At 44.0% G+C, this 26,601-nt stretch overlaps 1 protein-coding gene across 2 annotated transcripts in view; it reads left to right on the top strand.

The window, feature by feature from the left end:
• ABA3 (molybdenum cofactor sulfurase (LOS5) (ABA3)) overlaps positions 1-26,601 on the top strand; it is a 149,245-nt gene that overhangs the window by 105,257 nt on the left and 17,387 nt on the right. For both annotated transcript variants that reach the window (XM_087378963.1, XM_087378962.1), the window contains 3 exons: positions 25,246-25,310; positions 25,511-25,662; positions 25,763-26,028. In XM_087378963.1, the coding sequence (XP_087235089.1) occupies positions 25,246-25,310; positions 25,511-25,662; positions 25,763-26,028 (483 nt within the window). The remainder of the gene's footprint in view (positions 1-25,245; positions 25,311-25,510; positions 25,663-25,762; positions 26,029-26,601) is intronic.

The raw sequence follows: 26,601 nt of genomic DNA, 5'->3' as shown, positions 1-26,601 counted from the left end.
TACCTAATGGGAACTCCCCCGTAGAGCCAAAGCCTCCAAGACCTGGTGGAGAGTAGCTGGGGTCTGGGTCGAGGAACCACTCTGAATCTGATCCCTGCACCAAAAGACCTACAACCCTGATAGGCTGAAAAGCAGAATCAAGCAAGGTGTCCTCTGTGGATCTGAGCAATCTGCCACCATCCTGCACAGTAAAAACTAAAGCATCCTCCTATGCATCTCGAAAGGCCAAAACCTAAAGCGGAACACTGCCTCTCGTAAAAGTACCTGCCCAAGTGGAGCAAGTGAGTGGCATATCATCTGTGTCTACCCACTCCTCTGGAAGGGTTGCCTTTCAATCTCTTCACGGGTGGATGGGGGAATCCTGCGAAGTGTACTCCTGAAGCTGGCCCATGCTTTCAGGATAGCAACCATAAGAGGGGAAGAGGGAGATCTGAGGTGGGCTGTGGTGAAAACCCATCTGGTACTATGTGTCCAATCCTCTCCTGAAGTGGGCGTGCGAGATTGTATGCATCTGATAAAGAAATCCTTCCAAGGCTCTTTCCCTGGCATAAGTCCTCTCACAACGACCTTGCAGAGTGCAGAGTAAGGCTCTGCACTGTAGATTCAGGTCGATGATATTCAAACCCCCTTCTCTTGTAGGAAGAATCAAGGTCTCCCAAGCCACCCTTGCTATAACATCAATTGTGCCATCTAGACCACTCCATAAAAAATTTCGTATGGGCCTCTTAAGCTGAGTGATACAATCCCTAGAGTGGCACCAACAAGAGCATAGAAGAACCTGGTTAACCACCACCACCCTGGAAGTCAAGTTTGGCTGAGCTCCAGAAAAGGAGCTTTCTTCTGATGCTTTCCAACACCGGAGCAAACTGTTGTGAGGGAGAGATGCCCACCCCAACCTGGCAGCCCAAATACTTGACAGAGACGCCCCTCTGTACCCAAGTGAAGGCAATATCATTACCCCAATCCGGGGTGTCATCTTCACAAATCCAAAAACCATTGGATTTATGCCAATTAATGTGTGCGCCTGCAGCCGTGCAAAATAAATCCAAGGCTGTCTGGAAGGAAGTGAGTGTCCTGGGGGTGGCATCCAAAAAAATAGCTGTGTCATCTGCCAGCTCACTATCCAGGAGCTCTTCTTCCCGGCGGATAGGAAGCCTCAGCCCATAAATATCAGCTTGAGATCTAAGGTAGATACTCATAGCTTCCGCCACAAACAGAAAAAGAAAAGGGGCAAGAGGACATCCCTGGCGGACTGATCTGGAAATCTGAAATCTGTCCCCTCTTACCCCCCCAATGAGCACCTGGCTATGGTCTGATCTGTAGAGAGAGGATACTCCTCTAATCCATGCATCTGAAAAACCAAAGCGAGATAGAGTACCCTCTAAAAAATCCGAGTCTACTTTGTCGTAAGCTTTCTCAAAGTCCAAGAGTAGAATGGCCAATCTCTGGCGGCTGTGCATGGCCCATTCTGAGGCCTCCCAAAATGAGAAAATATTATCAGATATACTTCTGCCATGCACAAACCCTGTCTACGTGTCATGAATCAAATCTGGAAGAAAAACCTGTAGCCGCAGACTGATGGCTTTCGCCAGAATCTTGTAACAAGTGCCCAATAGAGTGATGGGTCTCCATTGAGACACTAGATTCCTATTATCCTCCTTTGGGATGAGATGAATGAGACCATCTGTAAGTGAGTCCGGCATCTCACCAGAGTCCCACATGCCCTGCAGGGCTGATGTAATGTGATCACCAATCTGCTTCCAAAAAGTAATAAAAAAGGAAGGGGTAAGTCCATCCAAAGCTGGGCACTTGCCCTTGTGAAGGGCAAGTAATGCAGTCTTGAATTCTGCATTGGTGAAAGGTGCATCCAGAGAAACATACATCTCATCCTTCACTAGTACAGGGATACACTGCCAAATAACCTCTTTGGCATCATCTGTAGCCTGTGTGCCCGGATCTGCAGTTAGAAGGGATGTAAAATAATCTAAAGCTACACGCATGATAGCATCAGGATCTGACTGTAACACCCCGTCTGAGTCAACAAGCTACGAGACACTATCTCTACTATGTCTGGGCCCATGAGTAGAGAAAAAGTGTTTGTTGACCCTGCCACCCATCTGAATCTAAAGGATTGCCGTGCATGAAAGGCATATTCTGCTCTCTGATCCAACAATGTCTGCAAATGAGCCCTTGCTGCAGCAAGGCGCTCCTGAATCCGAGCATCTGTGGGCCTCTTCTTCTCTTTCCTCTGAAGGGACGCTAACGTTTGAGAATCTCACGTCTCCTGGAATCAGCGATTGTGTGATAATAGTCACTAATCTCGGATAAGGCTGCAGCTACTTGAGATGGGCGGACAGCTCCACCCTGTATGTGAGAAACCCAAATCTGTAAAATATCCTCCGTGAGGCTCTCCTCTGCATAAAAGCATCCGGAATCCTGACACTGGTAGAACGTCCTCTCCGATGAGGCTCAAGGATCTGCAACACCACTGGAAAATGATCTGAGGTAGAAACCCCAATAGAAATGCATATAGATCCTCCTCTGTCAAGTGTCCAATCGTCTATATAAAATCTGTCAATACGTGCATGGATGGGCATGTGTATTCTCCTGTTCGACCAAGAATACAGGAGTGACTGTGGCATAACATGAAAGGCATCATCCAACCAAGTGTCCCTGCCACTGTACTGAAAAAGAAAGGCATCCCAGGCTGCCCTCTCCAAAGAATGAATTCCACCCTGTCTGCCTCCCTTTTTGTCTGATGGCAACTCAACCATGTTGAAATCGCCACCAAGAACAAGGGCTGTGGACTCGTGGGAGTCGAAAATCACTTGGAAGAATCCACGTCCCAGAAGTCGAATATCCCTGAGGTGTGGGGTGAGATCTCTTGGTAACGCCGCCAGCATCCAGTCTCTAGCTTGTGATCTGGAAGGGTGTGACCCAAAGATGCGGGCGAAAAGTGATGTGGAGTCCTCTAATTCCACATCTTCTTGAGCTGCTGCAACTCATCTTTTGAAAAAATGACGGTTCTCGCGGCCAGTGGAGGTGGACGGAGATTGGTTGAATGGGGATCCATTCGTCAATCGAAGTGAAAAGGCCGATTCCAACACTCGAAAAGCTCCGTCCGTGAAAATACTGCCTAGGACGCCCTCGAACACGGGCGCAGGAAGAAGGAGAAAGGAGAGGGTAGGAGAGAGGGGAAGGGAAGGAGATATAGAGTGAGGGGGGTAGAGGAGGTAGGCTGAGGGGGGAGGCGTAGAGAGCTGAGTTAGGAAGGGGGGCGGGGGAGGGGGATGTTGCAAGCGGAGAGGGAAAGGGTGGGCGGGGGAGAGGAAAAGAGGGTGGGGGTTAGGAGGGAGGGAGGGGGCGGGTTAGGAGGGAGGGAGGGAGTGGGCGGGTTAGGAGGAAGGGAAAGGGAGGGTGGGAGAGAGGAAAGGAGGGGGTGGAGAGGAAGGGAAAGAGGGGGGGGGGGGAGAGAGCAGGGGAGGGGGGGGAGAGCGGAGGAGGGGGCAGGGTAGAGCGGGGGAGGGGTTACGGTAGGGGCAGCGAGGGGGGAGAGGGAGGGGGCGGGGGTGGAGAAGGGGACGGGGGGGCTTGCGGGTGTGTGAGAGGGAGGGCGGGGAGGGAGAGGGAGGGAGGGGACGGGGGTGAGAGGGGGGGCTGTCGGGTGGGGGAGAGGGAGGGCGGGGGGGCTGTCGGGTGAGGGAGAAAGAGGGAGGGAGCGGGGGTGGAGAAGGGGGGCGGGTGGGCTGGTAGGGAGGGAGAGGGAGGGCGGGGAGGAGGAAGGGGAGAGGGAGAGTGAGGGAGGAGGAAGGGGGGGCAGGCGAGAGGGGAGGGAGACGAGCAGCGAGGGGAGGGAGAGGGGGGGCAGCGAGGGTGAGGGAGAGGGAGAGGAGGCTGGCTGAGAGAGGGGAAGGGGGGGGGGGGGGGGGGGGGGCAGTTCCTCACGGGGAGAGGAGCAGCCCAAGATCTGTGTGTTTCCTCACTTTGGAAGCCCTACCTCTTTCTGACGTTGTCGGATTAGGAAAATTTGAACTCCAGCATTTGCTATTTCAGATTCACAGCTTGCTCAAACTCATCTTTGGCATGAGAGAATGGGTCATCTCAATTATAGAGCTCTTGCCAAGTTACATTCACAAGACATGGCAAATGATGTACCTCAAACTCACACAGTTTCCAAACATGTGTGTGAGGGTTGTCTTTTGGGTAAGATGCATTGGTTTCCTTTTCAAAAGAATTGTCCAAAACTCTCACAAAGGAAATTGCAGCTAGTGCACAGTGATGTCTGTGGCCCAATGAGGACAAATGCCATTGGGGGTACAAATATTTCATGACTCTCATTGATGACTTCACAAGATATTTCTGGGTATATGCTTTAAAAGCTAAATCTGAAGTGTTCTCATGCTTTCAGAGGTGGCTGAATATGGTTGAGAATGAATCAGGATGCAAGCTTGTCACCCTCGAGACAGATAGGGGGGGAGAGTATATGTCAAAGGAGTTTGATGCATTTTTGTCTTCACGGGGCATTGTTCACTCATGCACTGCTCCTTACACTCCTCAGCATAATCCTGTTCCTGAAAGGAAGAACAGGTCCACTATGGAGATGGCCAGATGCATGCTTAAGGCCAAGTCCTTGCCCAATAAATTTTGGCTTGATGCAGTGATGTGTGCCAACTATGTGCTGAATAGATCACCTACAAGGGCATTGAAGACTGTTACACCTTATGAAGCATGGAAAGGCAGGAAGCCTTCACTTTCACACTTGAGAGTTTTTGGGTCTCTTGCATATATTCATGTACCATCTCAGCTGAGACATAAGCTTGATGACAAGGAAATCAAATGCATATTTATTGGTTACAACCCGGAGAGTAGAGGGTATAGGTTATACCAACCAAATACTGGGAAGATTATTGTGAGTAGAGATGTCATGTTTGCTGAACATTCGACTTCTCTTGTGGACTGCAAAGCTAAGCGAGAAGTTGACATGTTTGATGCCTTTGACTCTTGGTTACCTCTTCCTTCCTCAGAGGGAGACTTTGACCAGCAACATGAGCCTCCTGCAGGGCCTCCAACAAGCAATGATCAGCCTGTACAACATGCTGATTTGCAGGTTTCTCTTCCAGCACAAAATAATCCCACTATTCATGATGCAGTGATTGAAGAAAGAGCTGTCAATACACAGCAAAGGCAAGTTCCCAGATGGCTTCTTGATACATTGAGGGACAGCAAACAAGATCAGCCTTTTGCTGCTTGGACAAGGTCAGGGAATAGACAGATGCATGGTCACTTTCTTGAGTTTGCACTCCTTGCTACAGCTTGCAATGAAGAGCCTTTGTGCCATAAAGATGCTTTTGACAGCAAAGAGTGGATGGATGCAATGAAAGCTGAGTTACAATCCATTGCCAAAAATGACACATGGGAATTAGTAGATCTCCCTCCTGGCAAGCATGCCATTGGTACCCGGTGGGTCTACAAATTAAAAAGGAAATCTGATGGCAGTATAGATCGACTCAAAGCCCGTCTTGTTGCAAAAGGGTATGCCCAACAACAAGGCATTGACTTTGAAGAGACATTTGCTCCCACATCCAGGATTACTACCATTAGATGTGTCATTGCCATTGCAGCCCATCATCATTGGCAAGTGCACCAGCTTGACATCAAAACTGCTTTTCTTCATGGGGATATGCAGGAAGAAGTTTATGTGACACAACCTCCTGGCTTTGAGGTTGTTAATTCTGAAAACAAGGTATGTAGGCTTAGAAAAGCCCTTTATGGTTTGAAGCAGGTACCCAGGGCATGGTATGCCAAAATTCATTTACACTTACTATCCCTTGGTTTTCAAAATAGCCCCACAGAACCCACTCTTTATGTCCGTGGGAGTGGATCTAATTTTTTAGTGCTGATTTTATATGTGGATGATATGCTCATCACGGGCCCAGATACTCAGCATATTGCAGCTTTCAAGGTTGATTTGCAGCAGGTTTTTGAAATGTCAGACATGGGACAGCTCCACTATTATTTGGGCATTCAGTTTGCTCATGTTGAGGGGGGTATCATGATGTCACAGTCCAAGTATATTGGACAGCTCCTTGATCATTTTCAGTTCAAGGATTGCAAGCCAATCTCTACTCTAGTGGACCCTGGCTTCAAATTTTCAGCTCATGATGGGAGCCCACCATGTGATATCACTCTTTACTAGCAGGTTGTTGGATGTCTCATTTACTTATGTTACACCAGACCTGACTTACAGTATGCAGTATCTCAGCTCAGCAGATTCATGCACATGCCCAGTTCACAGCATTGGCAGGCAGTGAAGAGAGTTTTCAGATATCTCAGAGGCACTCAGGATTTAGCTCTCTTCTATGGTGATCAGGGTTCACTTACCATGCATGCTTACACGGATAGTAACTGGGTAGGTTGTTCCGACACCAGAGTGTCACATACCGGCAATTGTTTTTTGCTTGGCAATTCATGTATCTCTTGGCTTAGCAAGAAGCAACCAACAGTTGCCACATCTAGTTGTGAGGCTGAGTATAGGGCAGCCTTCGCCGCTACAGTAGAGTGTGTCTGGCTTCGACAGTTACTTACAGATCTTGGTATTCACCAGACATCCTCTACTATGGTCTACACTGACAGCCAGAGTGCTTTGGCCATTGCGCGTAACCCAGTGTTTCATGCGCGTACCAAGCACATTGAAGTTCACTATCATTATGTTCGAGAGCAGTTGTCAGCAGGAGACATAGAGTTGTCCTATCTTTCCACAGAGGACAACATAGCATATATGTTTACAAAGGCACTTCCTCGTCCCAAGTTCGAAGTCTTCTGATAGGCTTTACACTTAGTTCCCTTTGTTACATGATCTGACATACCTTGTATATTCATAGGTGGCTATATCTTTTTGGGATGAACATGTGCCACCATGACCAGAAAATACCAGGTATTCTGAGACGTTTCTAGAATACTTCAGCCCATATCATGGAGGGGGGTTTGTAGGCCATCTTCTACCAGTTCTAGTGATGCCCTATGGGCCCTAGTATGTGCCTTGTAGGCATAGTTATAGGCACTTAGTTTATTTTGTGCCTTTTATGCCACATAGGACACTTAGTCCTATGTGACACCTAGGACACTTAATCCTAGGGTCTAGCTACAAGTACTATGTACTTTTCTTTTCATATACTCTAGTTGACGTGACGGTTGCTCTTTTTCGACTCTTGTACCTTGTACTTGCTCTCTCGTTTATCGATCCTACAACCCAAGATAGAGTCACACGCAACAGACTGTGACCAATAGCGGCATTCTCCTGGTATTAACGATCGTTAGCTGTTCATCGTCTTCTTTTAGCTACTATCAGCGTACGCCCAGATTTGCGCCTGCCATTGATTCTTGCGACGTCTTCTTCTTGAGCTGCTCGTGTCCATCACTACATTTTGTTCCTGAAGGCCCACACCCAATGGACACCATACACAAAGAGGATGGCGTGACGACATGAATTGAAGAAAGAGGATTACGTGGCTGCTCTGCGTTGGCATTTCTGCCACAGCTCCACCATCTTTTGCCACTCCAGTTGGTGCCCACAAAGCTGAGCTGAGCTACCTTGCTGCTCGATTTGCCGTTTCTTGCCCACGTATTCTATTTTCCTTCCCATGCTGCCTCCAATTGTACATCTCCCTTGGCATACTTGAAGTCTCATATGTGTAAATCTTTTGGAGATTTCACAAAATTCATGTAATTTCTTCATTTTTTGGTACATTTATTTGGGAATTTTGTCCCTTTGGGCATAATTGCTTAGATTTGGGATCTCTATCCACATTGGTGACTCTCCTACCGGCATTTTGAGAGTCACCGTGTGAGTGCTCCTTGTAGCTGCCCCATGGACTTCACACCGACATCTTTATTGGGGCATTCCTGCGTAGTGCTTCATCGACATCTTCATTGACACACAAGAATGGGCACTCATATGTGCCGCTAGCTGCTTGGAGGACATCTCTTACTTAAAGAGATCGTTTTTTTAAAAATTATACATGCTTGATGTATTTGGGTTCTTTGCCATGAGTAGTCTCCCATAAATTGATGTATTGAGTTTTGGTTTTATTGAGTCAATAAAGGTTCTCAGCCTTGGATTGTCTCCCTAAAAAGATGTAATCTTTTATTTGTTTTGTGTGTCTAACTCCTTGCGATTCTGTTATGGAGTCAGGAGGGGGATGTACTGTGGGAGCCATGTATTGGCTTTGATAGGATCTCATTTTGCTCCAGTTGTCTAGACCGCTGAGTTTTTCATGCATCCATGCTTGATGATCCTTTGAGCCATGCTTAATGAGCCTCTGAGTCATTTGTACCATGCTCACTAGCCTCTGAGCCATGCTCAATTACCTCTAAGATTGTGTGGGAACCTTGTCTAGTTTAGACTTGGAGGTTAATAGTCCGTCATTGTCATGTTCTGTTCTTGGTTCCATTCCAATAGTCTCTCACCTTGCCTTCACGGGGGGATGTTAGAACATGAAGTCAAAGTGAGTGATATTTGTGTGTATTTGGTCTAGTGAGTCCTAGACATGTCATATGTCACACTGGGATATATCCCATAGACATTGTGATTTTCTAGAGTCTAGTGTCACACTATATAGTGTTGTACTTGTCTATTGTCGAATTACAATGGTTTACATCAAGCTTTATATTATGTGAGTACTTTGGTTATCATTGCTTTGCACTTGTCTCTACATTTTCCTGTCTTTCCATTCAGTTCTTGCATACCATGTGTGCTCTTTGCAGTGATAGCCTTGAGGCTTTGACATTTGCAGGGCACTTAATTTTTTGGGGAATTTTCATTTACAATGGCAAATCATGAGTCATTTGGAATGCTTGCACCTAAGGTCAAGCTTGATGGTATCAACTATCCCATGTGGTCGTACTTGGTGGTGTCTAGGAACTTTTGGGGAATTGTATCTGCATCAGAGACTAGGCATGTCTCTCCAGCATAGGCATCTCAAGACTTTGCTGTTTTTCCTTCTCCCAAGCAATTCGCTTGCGACATTCAAAGATGTCATGGACACGCTTCCTACAATAATTACATGCTTCTTCTCGTTAGCAGAAGAAGGAGATGATGAGGTACCAAATGGAGGTTTGGGCTGGCTGTAATTTTGTCCCCCTTTGCCTTTGCCCTTGTAATCGGTGGCAAAGGCATGATTTGCATGAGTAGAGGCAGTCTTGTTTCTATTTTGACGACTTTGCTCCTCCTGCAGGAGTAGGGAACCAAGTTGATCGAAAGAATAGTGGTTGGGGCTACCCATGGCAACTAGCCTCAATGTCGTAGCAAATCCCTGGTATGAGTCAGGGAGCCCATCAAATGTCGTAGACACTACCTTTGAACCTCGGACAATCTCATCAATGTTGATAAGCTTCTCTCTATAATCCTTAATCTATGTGAGATAGGCATCCATGCTGTCTCCTTCGTTCCCGTTAACACCATTGAGCTTCCTGTGCAAATAGGCAACCCTGGCCTCATTGCAAATCTAATAGAGGTTGGCCAAAATATCCCATGCAACCTTGGCTATCTTGCAAGATTGAATGTGAGGTATAACCTCCCTTTTGCTATTCATAGCAATCACTGCATGTGCTTGCGCATCTCTTTGATCCCAACAAATCTGTTCGGGGTGGGAGGCACTGCCGGAGCAGTGGTAGATGAACCAGAAGTGGCAGTAGTGGCTACGGGTGCAGCAGTCACACATGCTCGTGCTTCCCATGATCATCCTCATGAGGCAACAAACTTGGCTTAGGATGAGTGGGCATTTGTCGTGACTTGCCACTACAATCCGGAGATGCATGCTTCAGCTTTATCAATTTCAGATTCTATGTCAACATAATATTTTGCAGCGGTGTTTCTAAGCACATTACCTCCTGCAAATTTCTATTTCAATCCTTGGGTGATGCTCCACATGGGGGCATTGTGACTTGTGCCAACAATGCAGCTTCTCCCATGCAAGGGATTGGTGAGGTGCTGGTCGGTGTCATGCGATACAGTGAAACTTGTGGAAGTTTTTTATGTTCCAGGTAAAAAAAGAATATGATTTCTATTTCAGTCTTCTCCACAAATGGTTTCAGAGTTCTTTTTCATGATCATCGTTGTATGATAACCAATACGATAATTATATTGTACTCACTGGGATAGCGGGCTGTATCACCTTGATATCTTTGAAAAATAGGCTGCTATAGAAACTAATGCCATTGTTGAATCTTTGACTTCTGATACTCATGGCATGAGAGATTGGGCATCTAAACTTTAATAGTTGCTGAAGATGCATTCAAAGGACATGGTAGTAGATCTCCCACCCATGCATGCAATCACAAAACATGATTGTTATGGTGCTTATTGGGGAAAAAACATTCGTTCCTATTGATTGCATGTTTTGTGAGGGTTGCTTATTGGGAAAAATGCATTGGTTCCCATTTCCAAAAGACGGGACCCTTAGTGCATCCGGGAAGCTGCACCTCATACACTATGTGCTCAACCGAATGTCTTATGAAGCATGGATAGGCCGCAAGCCTGTAACTTCTCACATAGCTAAGGCATAAGCTTGATGATAAGGCCATCAATTGCATTTTCATAAGCTACAGCTCAAATGTTAAGACCATCAAATGTAATTGTGAGTATAGATGTGTCTTTTGCTGAGCATGGCCTTTACCTTGGCTGGACTGTAGAACACAGCCATTAGTAGAAGCCTTTGATGCCATACTGCCCTTCGCAGATTCAGATGACGCTTTGCAGGTCCGGCTCCAAATGCTTCTAGTAGCTACAGCTCAAATGATAAGGCCATCAAATGTAATTGTCAGTAGAGATAACCTAATCTGATCAATAGTCTGGCAATAAGTCTAAAGCCAAGTCCGAGTCATAGCCCGATGTTGAGTCCGAGAAAGGATCCAACTGTAGATCTGACAGGTAGCCGGGAGATGGAGAACCAATCAACAATTCAGGAGCAGGGGGCAACTAGCCGAAAGAAGGACGAAGAAGGCCTCTCGGCTGAATTGTTCCATGCCTTGAAGCAAGCGTCTATAAAGATCACATTGGATCAACTGTTGAGTTTGGCTCCCATGTTCTGTGACAATTTCTTTAAGCAACTGCATGATGGAAAACAAGAGCAAAAGAAACTAGTCATCATTGGAAGAACTACCAGTGTTGCAAGTAGAACCGGCTGATGTGGACTAGTCCCGGCAATCAAAGTGCATTGTAATGGTCAAGAAATACGGGGAACATTGCTAGATGGGGGCTCGGGTGTGAATATCCTCCCGCATAGTATGTATGAGAAGATGGGTTTAATGGAGATGGGTGAAGCACCTTTTCAAGTCAAAATGGCTGATGAAAGACGAGTTCAACCACTAGGTATTGTTCGAAATCAGGCATGTCGTGTAAAGTAAATTTTGTGGTCCTCCATATGGAAAAGGGAGATTTCTCCTAAGGTGAAACTGGATTGGGGTGCCTCTAAGATCATAGTCTGAAGCGGGAAAAAGAAACTCCGTCTGGACATGGTCCCGAAGGTGGTGCTGCAAAAGGAAAATAGACCATTGATTGTGCAGTGCGTCAATATGCTGTTAGAGATGGACGATGACGAGGAGCAATAATTTTTGGATGCAAATCCATCCATCGTTCCACTCTTTGAGGTGGATGTTGGCCATATAGTGCAGCAACATGCAAAAGTGGCGGCAGCCTATCAAGTAATATTGGCAGAGCCAGTTGAAGTCCGGCAAAGATCCGACAAAATGCAGGTTAATCCGGAATCTGAAGAAGATCTGGATGAGGACTCCGCCCAAAAAAAATGGGACGAAGATGTCATTCGTAAGACAATTGAAGCCTATGAGGAGCAGATGCAGAAAACAGCAAGCGTGAAAGAAGATGAGTTGGAAGAACTGAATTTGGGCACGACAGAAAAGCCGCAGACAATAAAATTGAGTGTGCATGCGGAAGGTACTTTTAAAACAGAATTGATGCAATTACTAATAGAATTTAAAGATATTTTTGCTTGGGAATACACTGACATGAAGGGCATAGATCCGAGCATGTATGTTCACCACATTAATTTGAAAAAAGATGCAGTTCTGGTAGTGCAGTAGCGATACCGAATGAATCCCTGTAGGATCTGATAGGAGAGAGAGAGTGCAGGTGGCTAAAGAAGCGATGAGTTAGCCATCACGTCAAATCTTGGATAAACAAAAAACAAATGAGTACAAGGGTACCTAGACCTAGGACTAAGTGTCCTAGGTGTCACATAGGACTAAGTGTCCTATGTGGCCTAAAAGACACTAACACTATAAGTGTCTTTATTTATGCCTACAAGGCACATACCATCGCCTATAGGGCATCACTAGAACCACCAGAGGATGGCCTACAAACCCCCCTCCATGGGATGGGCTGAAGTACTCTGGAAACGTCTCAGAATACCTGGTATTTTCTAGTCATGGTGGCACATGTTCATCCAAAAGGATATAGCCACCTATGAATGTACAAGGGATGTCAGATCGTGTAACAAAGGGAACCAAGTGTAAAGCCTGTCGAAAGACTTCGAACTTGGGACGAGGACGTGCCTTTGTAAACATATCTGCTTTGTTGTCCTCTGTGGGAAGATAGGACAACTCTATGTCTCCTGTTGACAACCGCTCCCGAACATAATGATAGTGAACTTCAATATGCTTGGTACGCGTATGAAACACTGGGTTACGCGCAATGGCCAAAGCACTCTGGCTGTCAGTGTAGACAATAGTGGAGGATGTCTGGCGAATACCAAGATCTGTAAGTAACTGTCGAAGCCAAACACACTCTACTGTAGCGGTGAAAGCTGCCCTGTACTCAGCCTCACAGCTAGACGTGGCAACTGTTGGTTGCTTCTTGCTGAGCCAAGAGATATATGAATTGCCAAGCAAAAAACAATTGCCAGTATGTGACACTCTCTGGTGTCGGAACATCCTGCCCAGTCACTATCCGTGTAAGCATGCATGGTAAGTGAACCCTGATCACCGTAGAAGAGGGCTAAATCCTGAGTGCCTCTGAGATATCTGAAGACTCTCTTCACTGCCTGCTAATGCTGTGAACTGGGCATGTGCATGAATCTGCTGAGCTGAGATACTGCATACTGCAACTCAGCTCTGGTGTGACATAAATAAATAAGGCATCCAACAGCTTGTTGATAAAGAGTGATATCGCATGGTGGGCTCCCATCATGAGCTGAGAATTGGAAGCCAGGGTTCACTGGAGTAGAGATTGGCTTGCAATCCTCAAACTGAAAACGATCAAGGAGCTGTCCAATATACTTGGACTGAGACATCATGATACCCCCTCAACATGAGCAAACTGAATGCCCAAATAATAATGGAGCCGTCCCATGTCTGACAGGTCAAAAATCTGCTGCAAATCAGCCTTGAAAGCTGCAATTTGCTGAGTATCTGGGCCCGTGATGAGCATATCATCCACATATAAAATCAGCACTAAAAAATTAGATCCACTCCCACGGACATAAAGAGTGGGTTCTGTGGGACTATTATGAAAACCAAGGGATAGTAAGTGTGCATGAATTTTGGCATACCATGCCCTGGGTGCCTGCTTCAAACCATAAAGGCTTTTCTAAGCCGGCATACCTTATTTTCAGAATTAACAACCTCAAAGCCAGGAGTTGGTGTGACATAGACTTCTTCCTGCAGATCCCCATGAAGAAAAGCAGTTTTGATGTCAAGCTGGTGCACTTGCCAGTGATGATGGGCTGCAATGGCAATGACACATCTAATGGTAGTAATCCTGGATGTGGGAGCAAATGTCTCCTCAAAGTCAATGCCTTGTTGTTGGGCATACCCTTTTGCAACAAGACGGGCTTTGTATCGATCTATGCTGCCATCATATTTCCTTTTTAATTTGTAGACCCACCGCGTTCCAATGGCATGCTTGCTAGGAGGGAGATCTACTAATTCCCATGTGTCATTTTTGGCAATAGATTGTAACTCAGCTCTCATTGCATCCATCCACTCTTTGCTGTCAAAAGCATCTTTATGGCACAGAGGCTCTTCATTGCAAGCTGTAGCAAGGAGTGCAAACTCAAGAAAGTGACCATGCTGTCTATTCCCTGATCTTGTCCGGGCAGCAAAAGGCTGATCTTGTTTGTTGTCCCTCAATGTATCAAGAAGCCATCTGGGAACTTGCCTTTGCTGTCTATTGACAGCTCTTTCTTCAATGACTGCATCATGAATAGTGGGATCATTTTGTGCCGGAAGAGAAACCTGCAAATCAGCATGAGGTTGTGGCTGATTATTGCTTAGTGGAGGGCCTACAGGAGGCTCATGTTGTTGGTCAAAATCCTCTTCTGATGATGGCAGAGGTAACCAAGATTCAAAGGCATCAAACATGTCAACATCTGGCTTTGCTTTGCAGTCCACAAAAGGAGAAGCTGAATGTTCAGCAGAGATTACATCTCTACTGAGAATAATCTTCCCAGTATTTGGTTGATATAACCAATACCCTCTGCTCTCCTGGCTGTAACCAATAAATATGCATTTGATTGCCTTGTCATCAAGCTTATGTCTCAGCTGAGATGGTACATGAACATATGCAAGAGACCCAAAAACTCTCATGTGTGAAAGTGAAGGCTTCCTGCCTTTCCATGCTTCATAAGCTGTAACAGTCTTCAATGCCCGTGTAGGTGATCTATTCAGCACATAGTTGGCACACATCACTGCATCAAGCCAAAATTTATTGGGCAAAGACTTGGCCTTAAGCATGCATCTGGCCATCTCCATTGTGGACCTGTTTTTCCTTTCAGAAACAGGATTCTGCTGAGGAGTGTAAGGAGTAGTGCATGAGTGAATAATGCCCCGTGAAGACAGAAATGCATCAAACTCCTTTGACATATACTCTCCCCCCCTATCTATGTTGAGAGTGACAAGCTTGCATCTTGATTCATTCTCAACCATATTCAGCCACCTCTGAAAGCATGAGAAAACTTTAGATTTGTCTTTTAAAGGATATACCCAGCAATATCTTGTGAAATCATCAATGAGAGTCATGAAATACTTGTACCCCCCAATGGCATTTGTCCTCATTGGGCCACTGACATCACTGTGTACTAGCTGCAATTTCCTTTGTGAGAGTTTTGGACAATTCTTTTGAAAAGGAAACCGATGCATCTTACCCAAAAGACAACCCTCACACACATGTTTGGAAACTGTGTGAGTATGAGGTACATCATTTGCCATCTGCTGTGAATGTAGCTTTGCAAGAGCTCTATAATTGAGATGGCCCATTCTCTCATGCCACAGATGAGTTTCAGCAAGCTGTGAATCTGAAATAGCCAATGCTTCAATAGAAAGTGCAGCTGAATGATGATCAAGGTGATAAAGCCCTTTTTGTAAAGTGCCAGTGAGAACTATGGCATTGTCATCACGAAGATCATAAACTAGGCATCTATAGCCATCAAAAATCACTTTGAAACCTGAAGTAGCAATTGCTGAAATTGAAATCAAGTTGACTTCAATTCCAGGCACTAAAAGAACATTTGTCAGAGTGACAGGATGGCTTGAAATGGATGTGAGCTGCACATCTCCAACTCCTTTTACAGCATATGAAGCATTATTAGCACATGTAACAGTCTCCCCTCGAGGTGCATTAGCTAAAGAATGAAACAACTGTCTGCAAGATGTGACATGCTTGGAAGCACCACTATCAAAGTACCAGGACTGAGCATCATTAGTAGTAAAGAATGCATCAGCTTTGGAGGGATCAAATGAGCAATGGACAGCCCATGCCCAATCATCCTGAAGAGCATGTGCATGTGAAGCATCTTCTGGCTCATGGGATTCAATAGCATGTGAGGCATTAGTTGTCAATCCTGCTTTCTTTTTCTCCGAAGCAATGCGCTTCCTGCATTCTGAAATGTCATGTCCAGGCTTGCGACAATAGTTGCATCTTTTCTTCTTTGACTTATCTGCTGTATTTTTAGATGCATGGGAGGAATTGCAGCTGCTATGCGCAGATTTTGGCTGTCCATAGGCTTGGAAGCCTTGCCTCTTCCTATCTACTGTGAAGCAAATGCATGATCAGGAATAATGGCTTGTCTATTAGCTCTACTTTGCTCTTCCTGCAAAAGCAAAGTAACTAGCTGATCAAAAGAATAGTGGTCTGGATTACCCATGGCCACTAATCGAAGGGTTGTAGCAAACCCTTGATATGTATCTGGCAGTCCATTCAATGTGGTACTGACAAGCTGTGAATTTGGCACCACCTCATCAATGTTGGCAAGCTGTTCCATGAGGTCCTTGACCTTTGTTAGGTATGCATCCATAGACTCACCTTCATTCATACTGACTTCCTGTAATTGCCTTCTCAAATATGCAACACAAGCTTCATTGCGAATCTAATAGAGAGAAGCCAATTTATCCCAAGCATCCTTTGCTGTTCTGCAAGACCGGATGTGTGGAATAATGATTCTCTTGTATGATAAAGCAATGCATGAATGTGCATTTGCATCTCTTGCATCCCATCTTGACTGTTCTTGAGTTGGAAGAGCAGCAGCAGGAGTGCTAGAGGAAGAGGCATGAGGAGGAGTACCCCCTGCAGAAGGACCAGCAGTAGAGGCAACCACTGTAGCATTGGCTGGCCTCAGATCAGCCCCAGAAACAATATTCCACAAATGCTTTGCAACAAGAATATGTTTCATGAGATAAGACCACATCGGATAGTTGGTGCCATCCAACTTATCATCTTTACGAAGACTCCAAATAAATCTTGATTGTTCCCAGCCATAGCAAATGTGATACTCTGAAAAAGACGTGAAAACCCAAAAGCCTCAAGGCTATCACTGCAAAAAGCTGGCTGTCCAAAAAAGTGACAGCAAATATTTGTAAATTTCTGACCCAAATCAAAGGGCAAATGCAGATCTGATCCAAATGTGACTGTGGCAGGCAATGTTCACTGCAAAAATAGCAAATCTGGCAAAAGCCCCAAATTTATTGAGGGCAAATAGGCCAAAAAGAGGGCAAATGCAAAAAAGCCCCAAATTTTGCTAAAATTTTTGCAAATGTGACCCAATGTATGCGAATCTGAAGGAGTACCCCCTGCAGAAGGACCAACAGTAGAGGCAACCACTGTAGCATTGGCTGGCCTCAGATCAGCCCCAGAAACAATATTCCACAAATGCTTTGCAACAAGAATATGTTTCATGAGATAAGACCACATCGGATAGTTGGTGCCATCCATCTTATCATCTTCACGAAGACTCCAAATAAATCTTGATTGTTCCCAGCCATAGCAAATGTGATACTCTGAAAAAGACGTGAAAACCCAAAAGCCTCAAGGCTATCACTGCAAAAAGCTGGCTGTCCAAAAAAGTGACAGCAAATATCTGTAAATTTCTGACCCAAATCAAAGGGCAAATGCAGATCTGATCCAAATGTGACTGTGGCAGGCAATGTTCACTGCAAAAATAGCAAATTTGGCAAAAGCCCCAAATTTATTGAGGGCAAATAGGCCAAAAAGAGAGCAAATGTAAAAAAGCCCCAAATTTTGCTAAAATTTTTACAAATGTGACCCAATGTATGCAAATCTGACTCAATGTCCTGCAAAAGTGACTCAATGTCCTGCAATCTGACCCAATGTACTGCAAACAAACAAGAGATTGCAGACCAAACTCCAAAGCCCCAATGTTCTTGCAAGAAATTGCAACCAAAGAAGGTGGAAAGAACTGGAAGCCCCAAGAACTGCCAATGTCCGTGTTCACAGCCAATGCTAGCTAGTACGTATTCTGACACACTGTACGGAGCACTGTATAGTGAATGTACAGAAGTACAGTACAAAAAAAGGTACGATGCCTGTACGGAAGCAGGTACTGAACATGTACTGTGCCTGTACGGAATGTACGACGAAGGTACGAAGCAGTACGGAACATTGTACGGTGACGTACGGAATAGCTGCTGTGTACGGTTGTACGAAGCATATCCAATGTACGGTATATAGCGTATGTACGATGTACGGACGTTTGGTGTATGGAATCACTAGCATGGAGAAGAGCATACGGCTGTAGCAGGTACTGCGAGTGAGTACAATGGCTGTACGGTGCATGCACGTAGTACGGAGAAGCACAAAGCGGAGCAGTACGAAACCGTACAATTGTACGGTGCAAGTACAAGGGACGTACGTAGTCCAGTCGGAAATAGGTACGGAGTTGTACCGTACGACTGTACGAATGAAGGAGCGGGTGCAGGTGACGAATCTAAACGTGGCTCTGATACCACTGTAGGATCTGATAGGAGAGAGAGAGTGCAGGTAGCTAAAGAAGCGATGAGTTAGCCATCACGTCAAATCTTGGATAAACCAAAAACAAATGAGTACAAGGTACAAGTACCTAGACCTAGGACTAAGTGTCCTAGGTGTCACATAGGACTAAGTGTCCTATGTGGCCTAAAAGACACTAATACTATAAGTGTCTTTATTTATGGCTACAAGGCACATACCATGGCCTATAGGGCATCACTAGAACCACCAGAGGATGGCCTACAATCCCAACTATGCTAAGTTGGTCAAAGAAGAAATTGATAAATTGTTCAGAGAAGGTTTCATATACACGGTGGATAAAGTGACATGGCTTTCTCCTATAGTCATAGTTACCAAGAAAAATGGCAAATTGCGGGTCTATGTGGACTACAGAAAATTAAATGTAGCCATTATAACCAACCCCTTTCCTCTACCTTTTTGCTGGATGCAGTAGCGGCCTATGAGGTGTACAATTTCCTAGATGGATTCAGGTATAAGAAGATTCAGATTGCTGAAGAAATAAGAACAAAACAACATTTGTCACACAATAGGGAGTATTTGCAAGCAATGTCATGAATTTCTTATTAAAAAATACTCCTCCCACATTTCAAGGATGGATGCAGAGAATTTTTGCACCATACGTCGCTACTTTCATGAGAGTGTTTGTAGATGACTTCTGTGTGTGTGGCAAAAAAGACGAACACATCGAACATCTTCGACTTTGTTTTGGAAAATGTCGAGAGTCTTGATCTAGCCTGGATCCGATGAAATGCGCATTTGCAGTCCGCCGGGGTGTTTTACTCGGACACATCATTTCAGCCGAAGGAATGGCCATTGATCCAAGGAAGGTCGCTGCAATTAAAGAACCTAAACCACCTAGAAATGCCAAAGAAGTCATGAGATTCATTGGGCAAGTGAAATTGCACAATAGATTTATCAAGTATTTGTCCTATGTCTGTTAACCACTATCAAGATTGGTTAAGCCCAATGAACAATTTATTTGGAGAGGAGCTACAAAAAGCATTTGAGTTACTGAAGAAAATGTTGATCGTAGCACCTATTCTTATCCCACCAGATTGGACCCAGGAATTTCATGTTTTTGTGGATGCATCGGACATTGCATAGGGGCGGTATTAATGCAAACCTTGAGAAAAAAGGGTGGTTCTAGCTAGTGTACTATGCCAGCCGTACCTTGTCATCAGCCGAACGGAACTATTCAGTTATTGAAAGGGAAGGCTTGTTCATGATACATGCCTTGCAAAAAATTCGGCACCATCTTTTGACTAACATAATGGTCTTCCACGTCGACCACCAAGCACTACTGTATTTGGTCCAAGTGGAAGCTATTCATGGAACAGATTGGTATGACACAATGTTGCAGTTTTTGACTTCCTGAGAGTTTCACAAGAGATAAGAAGCGGAGAATGGCTCTCAAAAGCAGACCATTCATGATTATTGCAGGAGCATTGTATAAAAGAGGAATTGATCAGATACTTTGACGATGCATACTGGACCACGAGCAGCATGCAATTTTGCAGGAAACCCATCAAGGAATATTGGGTGGTCATTTTACGGGTGATGTGACAGTGAAAAAGATTTTTCAAGCTGGATTGTGGTGGCCAATAGTAATGAAGGATTCACACAAATTCACAAAGAAATGCTGGTACTGCCAAAGAGATGGGCAACCATCAGATGCCGACAGATTGCTACTAAATTCAATTTTACCATTGTAGCCATTTCAAAAATGGGGTCCAGATTTTGTGGGACCATTCAAACCAGCTGCAAAACACATTGGGAACAAATACATTTTGGTAGCCACGGATTATTTGTATAAGTGGGTGGAAGCACAAGCTCTGCGCGACAATTCATCAAACAACATTGCAAAGTTCTTGTACCGCAATATTATTACACGGTTGGATGTCCAATAGAGTTGGTATCGGACCAAGGGGGGAACTTCCTAAACAGAACCGTTAAATTATTGATAAAAATTCACTTGATTGTTCACAAAATTGTATCAACATACCATCCATAAGCAACCGGATTCTGAAATTGACAGTTTCGGAAAACAGAATGGACTGTGACACAAAGCTGGATTCAGTGTTGTGGGCATTCCGAACAGCATTTAAGGTGAGCACGGGAATGACACACTTCAAGTTGGTCTATGGAGTTGAGACGGTAGTGCCCATGGAATTTGTGACCGCCAGTTTATGGGTTTGAGCAGAGATTCAGTCCGGAGAAGTCGGTGGAATTTTGACAACAGCAACTCAATCAATTGGAAGATGATCGACTGGAAAGTCGGTATACTGCACAAGTCATCCAAGAGCGAAGAAAAGCATGGGTTGACAAAAATATCAACTTTGAATTGTTGAAGAAAGAAGATTGGGTATGATTTTGAATACAGAAATGGGAAAGTTCCCTAGAAAATTTAAATTGAGATATAATGGAACATTCAAAATTGTGAAGGATTTAGGCCAAGGCACATTCCGACTGGCTGATATGCATGGTAATATATCAGTGAAAGCAGTCAATGGATTCCGATTGAAGCCCTTTGTCGGATTGAGGGGCAAGTACGATCGGACTTCGGATTAGTTGGTCGGGCATCAGACTTTTGGAGATCCGACGGTCGGGTACATTGGGCCTATAAAAGGGAAATCATGCAAGGGAGTGACGACAGTGACACTTAACACTTGCAGGCGTTTCAACTCGTGCAAAAATCAGCAATTCACTTCATTCACAACAGTCATTCCACCTTTCCCGTCGTCCTGCGCCTACTTCAAGTGTCAGCAAATCATCCTTCTTATTCCCATCGGTTTCCCAGCATGCTTACCAACCTCAAACCCGTTGCTGAAGAGCACATAGCAGGAGAGGGAGCTGCGAGCAGCTCATCGAGTTTACAAATGATGGCAACGGCATACAATCCGTCAGCACACAAGCGGAAAGGGACACAAGCATCACGATGGTCCGTGCGCAGTTAAGTGAGTGCTAACGTGGATGACAAAGTAGTGAAGTCATCCCGACCTGCAAAGAAAAGGTCAACAGACACTCCAAGTTGTGATCTTCAGGATTTCAAACATGATTTGGATACCACTAGACTCCAAAACATTGCCCGGTTGCATTGAATGGGACTGCATGAATACTATCATCTCCCATGGTGGGAATGGGCAATGAACATGGAGGCCCAAAACCAGTTTGACCATTTGAGAGATACGAAAGGGATGTTGACACCGGAATAGCTAGTATCAGTTGGGTTAGTTGCTTGAGTTTTCAAATTGCCGTTGATTCCAAATGCACCAACCAAAGCCCCGAGCCGGTATCCGGATGAAGTCATGGTAAAGGAGCTGCATTCAAAGGGTTATTTTTATGTTAAGAATGCTTTGAAGGGCCAGCGCCGTGATTAGTGAAAGTGGTTTCTGGAAAGAGTATTACTGCCAACCAAATATGATCATATTTCCAAGGATAATTACTCATTAATGCATTTTGCTGAGCTGGGCAATCCAGTAAATTGGGCTGCCTTCATACATGAAAGAATCATGGGAGAGATCAGTGGCAAGGAAAAGCGGAGGAGTACCACTTAAAATAAGCTCTAGTCAATATTGTATGCCTTGTTATTCAGATTCCGGAGGGTCCCAAGCCACGCTAGTGTTTACCATTTTGGATGAGGAAAATGAACCGGATAACAAGTGCATCGGGGAAGAAATTCAAAGGCAAGAGATGATTAAACTGCTGAAGGAGGCTGGATATGGGCAGTCAGAAATTGAGGCAGCAATGGGTGGCTAGAAATCCCCACTGGAAATCACTCACCAATAGAGCAACCCAGAATCAGCTAAAAAGCCCAAATGTAAGACTACCCACAGGCGACCCTGCAACAGAGATGAGCAGGAAATTAAGAGATAGGAAGAGCTACAAGCCCAAGACACTATGCTAGAAAAAGCCACTCAGGAAAATACAGAAAACCAGAGGTGGGAGAGAAATGAGGGAACACCCCCAGTACAGAAAGAGCATCCGGACTCACCACAGCAAAGGCAGTCATCACCACAGTCACCAATGGCACAGGAGAATCCAGAGAACAGAGAACAAAGTCCTGTGGATAACGATGAAGAGCCAATTATTTTTACTGATGCAGATGAAGCCATCAACCTTTTACAGAGATTTCAGCTCCAACAAAGGGAACAGTACAGAGGAATGCAGAATGCTTATTTGGAATGGTAACAATTTTAAGAAGACAATGATATTTTACTTGAACATAATCAATGTTTAAAATAGGATCTACAGTACAAGGTTGAAGAACAGAAACTGTTAGTAGAACAGTATGAAAAAGAGAAAATGCAGTTACAGTAGGATGTAGACTGAGAATCAACAAACTGCAGATGCAGTAAGAAAATGGTCAATTCAGATCCAACAGGGACTGTTCCAAGAAATGGAAAATTTAACAGAAGAACATAGTAAACTATTTTCTGAAAACTTATTGTTAAAAGAAAAATTTACAACACTTGCCCCAGTGGAAGACCAATTGAAGAGCATGCAAGATGAGTAGTAGTTGGAAATCGCATGTACCTTTATGCCTCCTATAACATTATCTGAAATGCAAGACAAGTTGACACTGTATATGGGTTCAGTTATGGGAACAAATGGGAAACAGATTGCTTCACTTACAACAGAAACCAATTCAACATTGGGACGCAGAATTTATCTAAATTCTTATTGAACAAAGAGGTGCAAGAACTGAAAAGGAAGTCTATGCATTAAAGATCAAGCTGGCTAAGATAGAGGAATCTGAACCAATAGGTTCCTCAAGAAGATTCAGAACAATTGGTAAGAGAGGAAAGTGAGACTTCATCAACACAATTTCTGTCCCCTGTTAAGCCTTTTCCTGCCTTTACAATAGTTGATTTTGAAGAACCAGTGGCTCCAATAAACAGAATATAGGAGCCAAATGTTTAACAAACAGTGACGCAGCTAATACTTTACTGATGACAAAAACAGAGATCATGAAAGACAAGGATGTGGAAATTCATGATATTGAAGATGACACTACAAAGTTTAATCTCACAGGAGTGGATAAGTCCCTTGACATCTTAATTCAAAAAATTTAATCACTTACAAATGATAACTGGACTATGGAGGACGGACACCCCACTGACAGATCCGGTGACACCAGCTTTCAAACTGGTGGACTATGAAGACTCCGATTTGAAAGGTGATGAAATTGAACAAGAAAATAAAATTACCTAGGATGATGATCTGAAGGCAGCACAGACTGCAAAAACAACTACTAGTCTTTGAGAAATGTTTGAATTCATTTCTAGTATTTCATTTTGTTAGTCTTCCTGTTTGTCTACAGTTTATAGTACAAATGTCAAAATAGATACCGAGTCTTACTCTTTTGTAAACCATTGGCACCATTTTGTTATTAAAAATTCCGGTTTTACTCAAGGGAGCAGGGAACAGCTGTGTATGGAATCTGTTAGTATCTTGGTACTGCAACAAGTTATGCTAGCAGATAACCATATAGTCTTGGTCTGATGGGATGTTACATCAGATACAAGAGTTCACTACTTTCCGAAAGTTAAAATCTGAAATTTTGAGATGGGTTCAGGTCAGGAATTTAGTCCAAATTCCTATCCACCGGGAGTGCCAAGTGTTAAGGGGGAAAATAAGTAACCCGACTTTACTATCGGAATGGTCAAAAGCCTTAGCAGTTAGAAGTTGTAAAGTGAAATACCAACCACGAAGTCAAATATAGCAAGAATGTGAGAGACAAATTGAGGAGCGGATTATGCAATGTGTTGTTCTTGTAGTAGCTTATCTTATGAATACAATCGCGATTGTTATCTATCTTGCACATTATGTTTCCATTCCTGCTTTTCTAAGTCTAATGTTGCATCTATTTCCTTCTTTACCTTTGAACAATGAGAGAGAGAAGTGTATTCTGTTCTGTAGTGACAATATCTCAGCTATCTTGTAGATCTTAGTTCTTTCCTTCAGCAATGCACGAGTAGTTCAGTTCTCTATTATCAAACCCCCAAAGAATGGAGTTTTGTATTCCGTTAAGAAGATCTTCATGTCAGCCAGGATACTTCTATGATAATCTACTCAGACACCTAGAGTGCTTTGGCCGTTGCACGTAACCTTGTCTTTCATGCGCGTAGCAATCACATTGAGGTGCACTATCAACGCCTATCAACTGGAGATATGAAGTTGTCCTACGTTCCCACGGAGGATAACTTAGCAGGAAGATCTCTTCGCAAAGGCTCTACCATGACCCAAGTTTGAGACTTTTTGACATGCCTTACACTTGGCACCATTTATTACGTGATGTTGATCTCCTTGTATTATCATAGGTTGATGTGAAACCATGATATAGTTTCCAGGTATACTTGAGATATATCCAAGATATTTCAGCCATACCAGGAGAGGGGTTTGTTAGCACTTAGCCATAGTATGGCCTTGTAGGCCAGTTAGGATCAGTCAACCCTCAGGTTGACTTCGTTGGTCAACACTTGTGGTTGACTTTGGGGCCTATATTGGCAACCACTTGTACTTTCTCATTATCCATTTGGCAAGTACTTTCGTTTCCTGACCCCGTTGTTTTCTCCCTTGCATTCCATCTCCATTCCATTGCTTCTTGCACCTAGCGTGTGTGTGTGTATGTGCATGCGGGCGTGCAACTTCACATGCTTATAGAGTGTGACTTCACATGCATGAGAAAGAGAAAAGAAGTTTTTTTTGTAGTCTTTTGTGTGTGCTTAGTTTCTCCTTCATAGGGCTCCTGAGTATTCAGTTTTATTGGCACTTTTCGCCTAAATAATTAAAATATATATTGCTACGCATTTTTCTTTTCCTTATTATGTAAAGAAGAACATGTCCGATATGCAACTTTTAATTTCTACATCAAGTCTAGAGATTGTCTTTCGCTAATGCTTGTTGTGAAGGCGATAAATTTTTTGTTGTCTTTTTTGCACTTGGATGATCAGGTCTTATATATGATCGTGAATGGCTTATAATAAGTGCTGAAGGTGATGTTCTAACACAGAAGAAGGTAAGATTTTGACTGATTGGCAGTTTTTACATTGCATTTGTTACTGAGCTTGAATTATGGCATTTTGTGAGTTCTCACTCTCTATCTGGTGAATGGTTGTTTTTTCTTTGATGTGTTGTAATGTTAAAATTTATACCTGTGCACGTCAAGAATTTTGCTTTGGCTGCTTGCTTACCATGTTTCTTTGGCTTGGCATGCAGTATCCACTGATGTGCTTGATAGGAACTTCTGTTGATTTGTCAACAAATAAACTGTGTATAACTTCTCCAAACATGGAAAAACAACTTGAAGTCTCTATCAAAGAGACATCACAATATGGAGCTGATGTAGGAATCGAGTTGTGTGGAAAGAGGTGAGTTTTGGTTACTTGTTTTCAATGCTCCATGCATCTGGATTTGCATTTTCCTATACTTTTATCTTCACTTCATCAAACCTTGTTTTGGGATCCTCAGATCTAAGGGGCAACTGTATGGAAAGGAAGTTGCTGACTGGTTTACAGAAGCTTTGGGTACAGCCTGCACGCTAGTCAGAAAGGAGCCAAGGAGCAGGCAAGTGAGGCCGAGAAGCTTATGTGATTCACAGACATGCAGAGAAGCAGGAGACCTAAGCTTTGCCAATGAAGGGCAATTTTTGTTGATATCTAGAGCAAGTGTTGAGGATTTGAATCTTCGGTTGAGCTCCCCTGTGCAGTTTCCACATAAAAGGGCACCCCATGCTTGTAAGTTTTTCTGTGCCAGTTATTGTTCTTGTTATCATTCCTCAATCAGTGTAGAAACGAGAAACATGAAAATCAAGTAACAAGGGTACTCTTGAATAAGGTCTTGGTTAAAAGATTTAATGGGGCAGTCTGTGAACAACGGCGATCTCATGTTTTGCATTAGTCAAGAGAGAGGTCAACTGAATATGTGCGCAGGGAAAAGCATAGGCCAACACTGGTTTCTGTATTTTTGAAGAGCTTAAAGAGAGGCTGAAGAAGTTCTTGGTCAGGGTCCAGGGTTGGGTATAATTGCAACATAAAGTGAATGGGCCTCATCTTCTAGGCTCTTCTCCACCTTCTCCGCGTGAGGATCTTTTATAGAGTGTACAGTCATGAGAGAGAGTTTTACACCTTTCGAACGTTGCCTTGGTTGGTTTCATTGTATATATCAAATGAGTATGGTGAACAGTAGTCCTTCTTGTGTTTATTGATATACTTCTTCATCCCTCCACTCTATCTCCGCTGGTTGGAGAACGGAAAACAGTTGGCTCCAGCCTCAATGAATATTAAAAGACAACCAAGGAGGAGGAGATG

This window comes from Dipteris shenzhenensis, chromosome 9 (assembly GCF_047967505.1).
Source record: "Dipteris shenzhenensis isolate YYH24624 ecotype China chromosome 9, Dip_SZ_1.0, whole genome shotgun sequence".
NCBI classification, from domain to species: Eukaryota; Viridiplantae; Streptophyta; class Polypodiopsida; order Gleicheniales; family Dipteridaceae; genus Dipteris; species Dipteris shenzhenensis.
The sequence above is the reverse complement of the archived record's forward strand: the minus strand, read 5'-3'. Positions and strand labels throughout refer to the sequence as shown.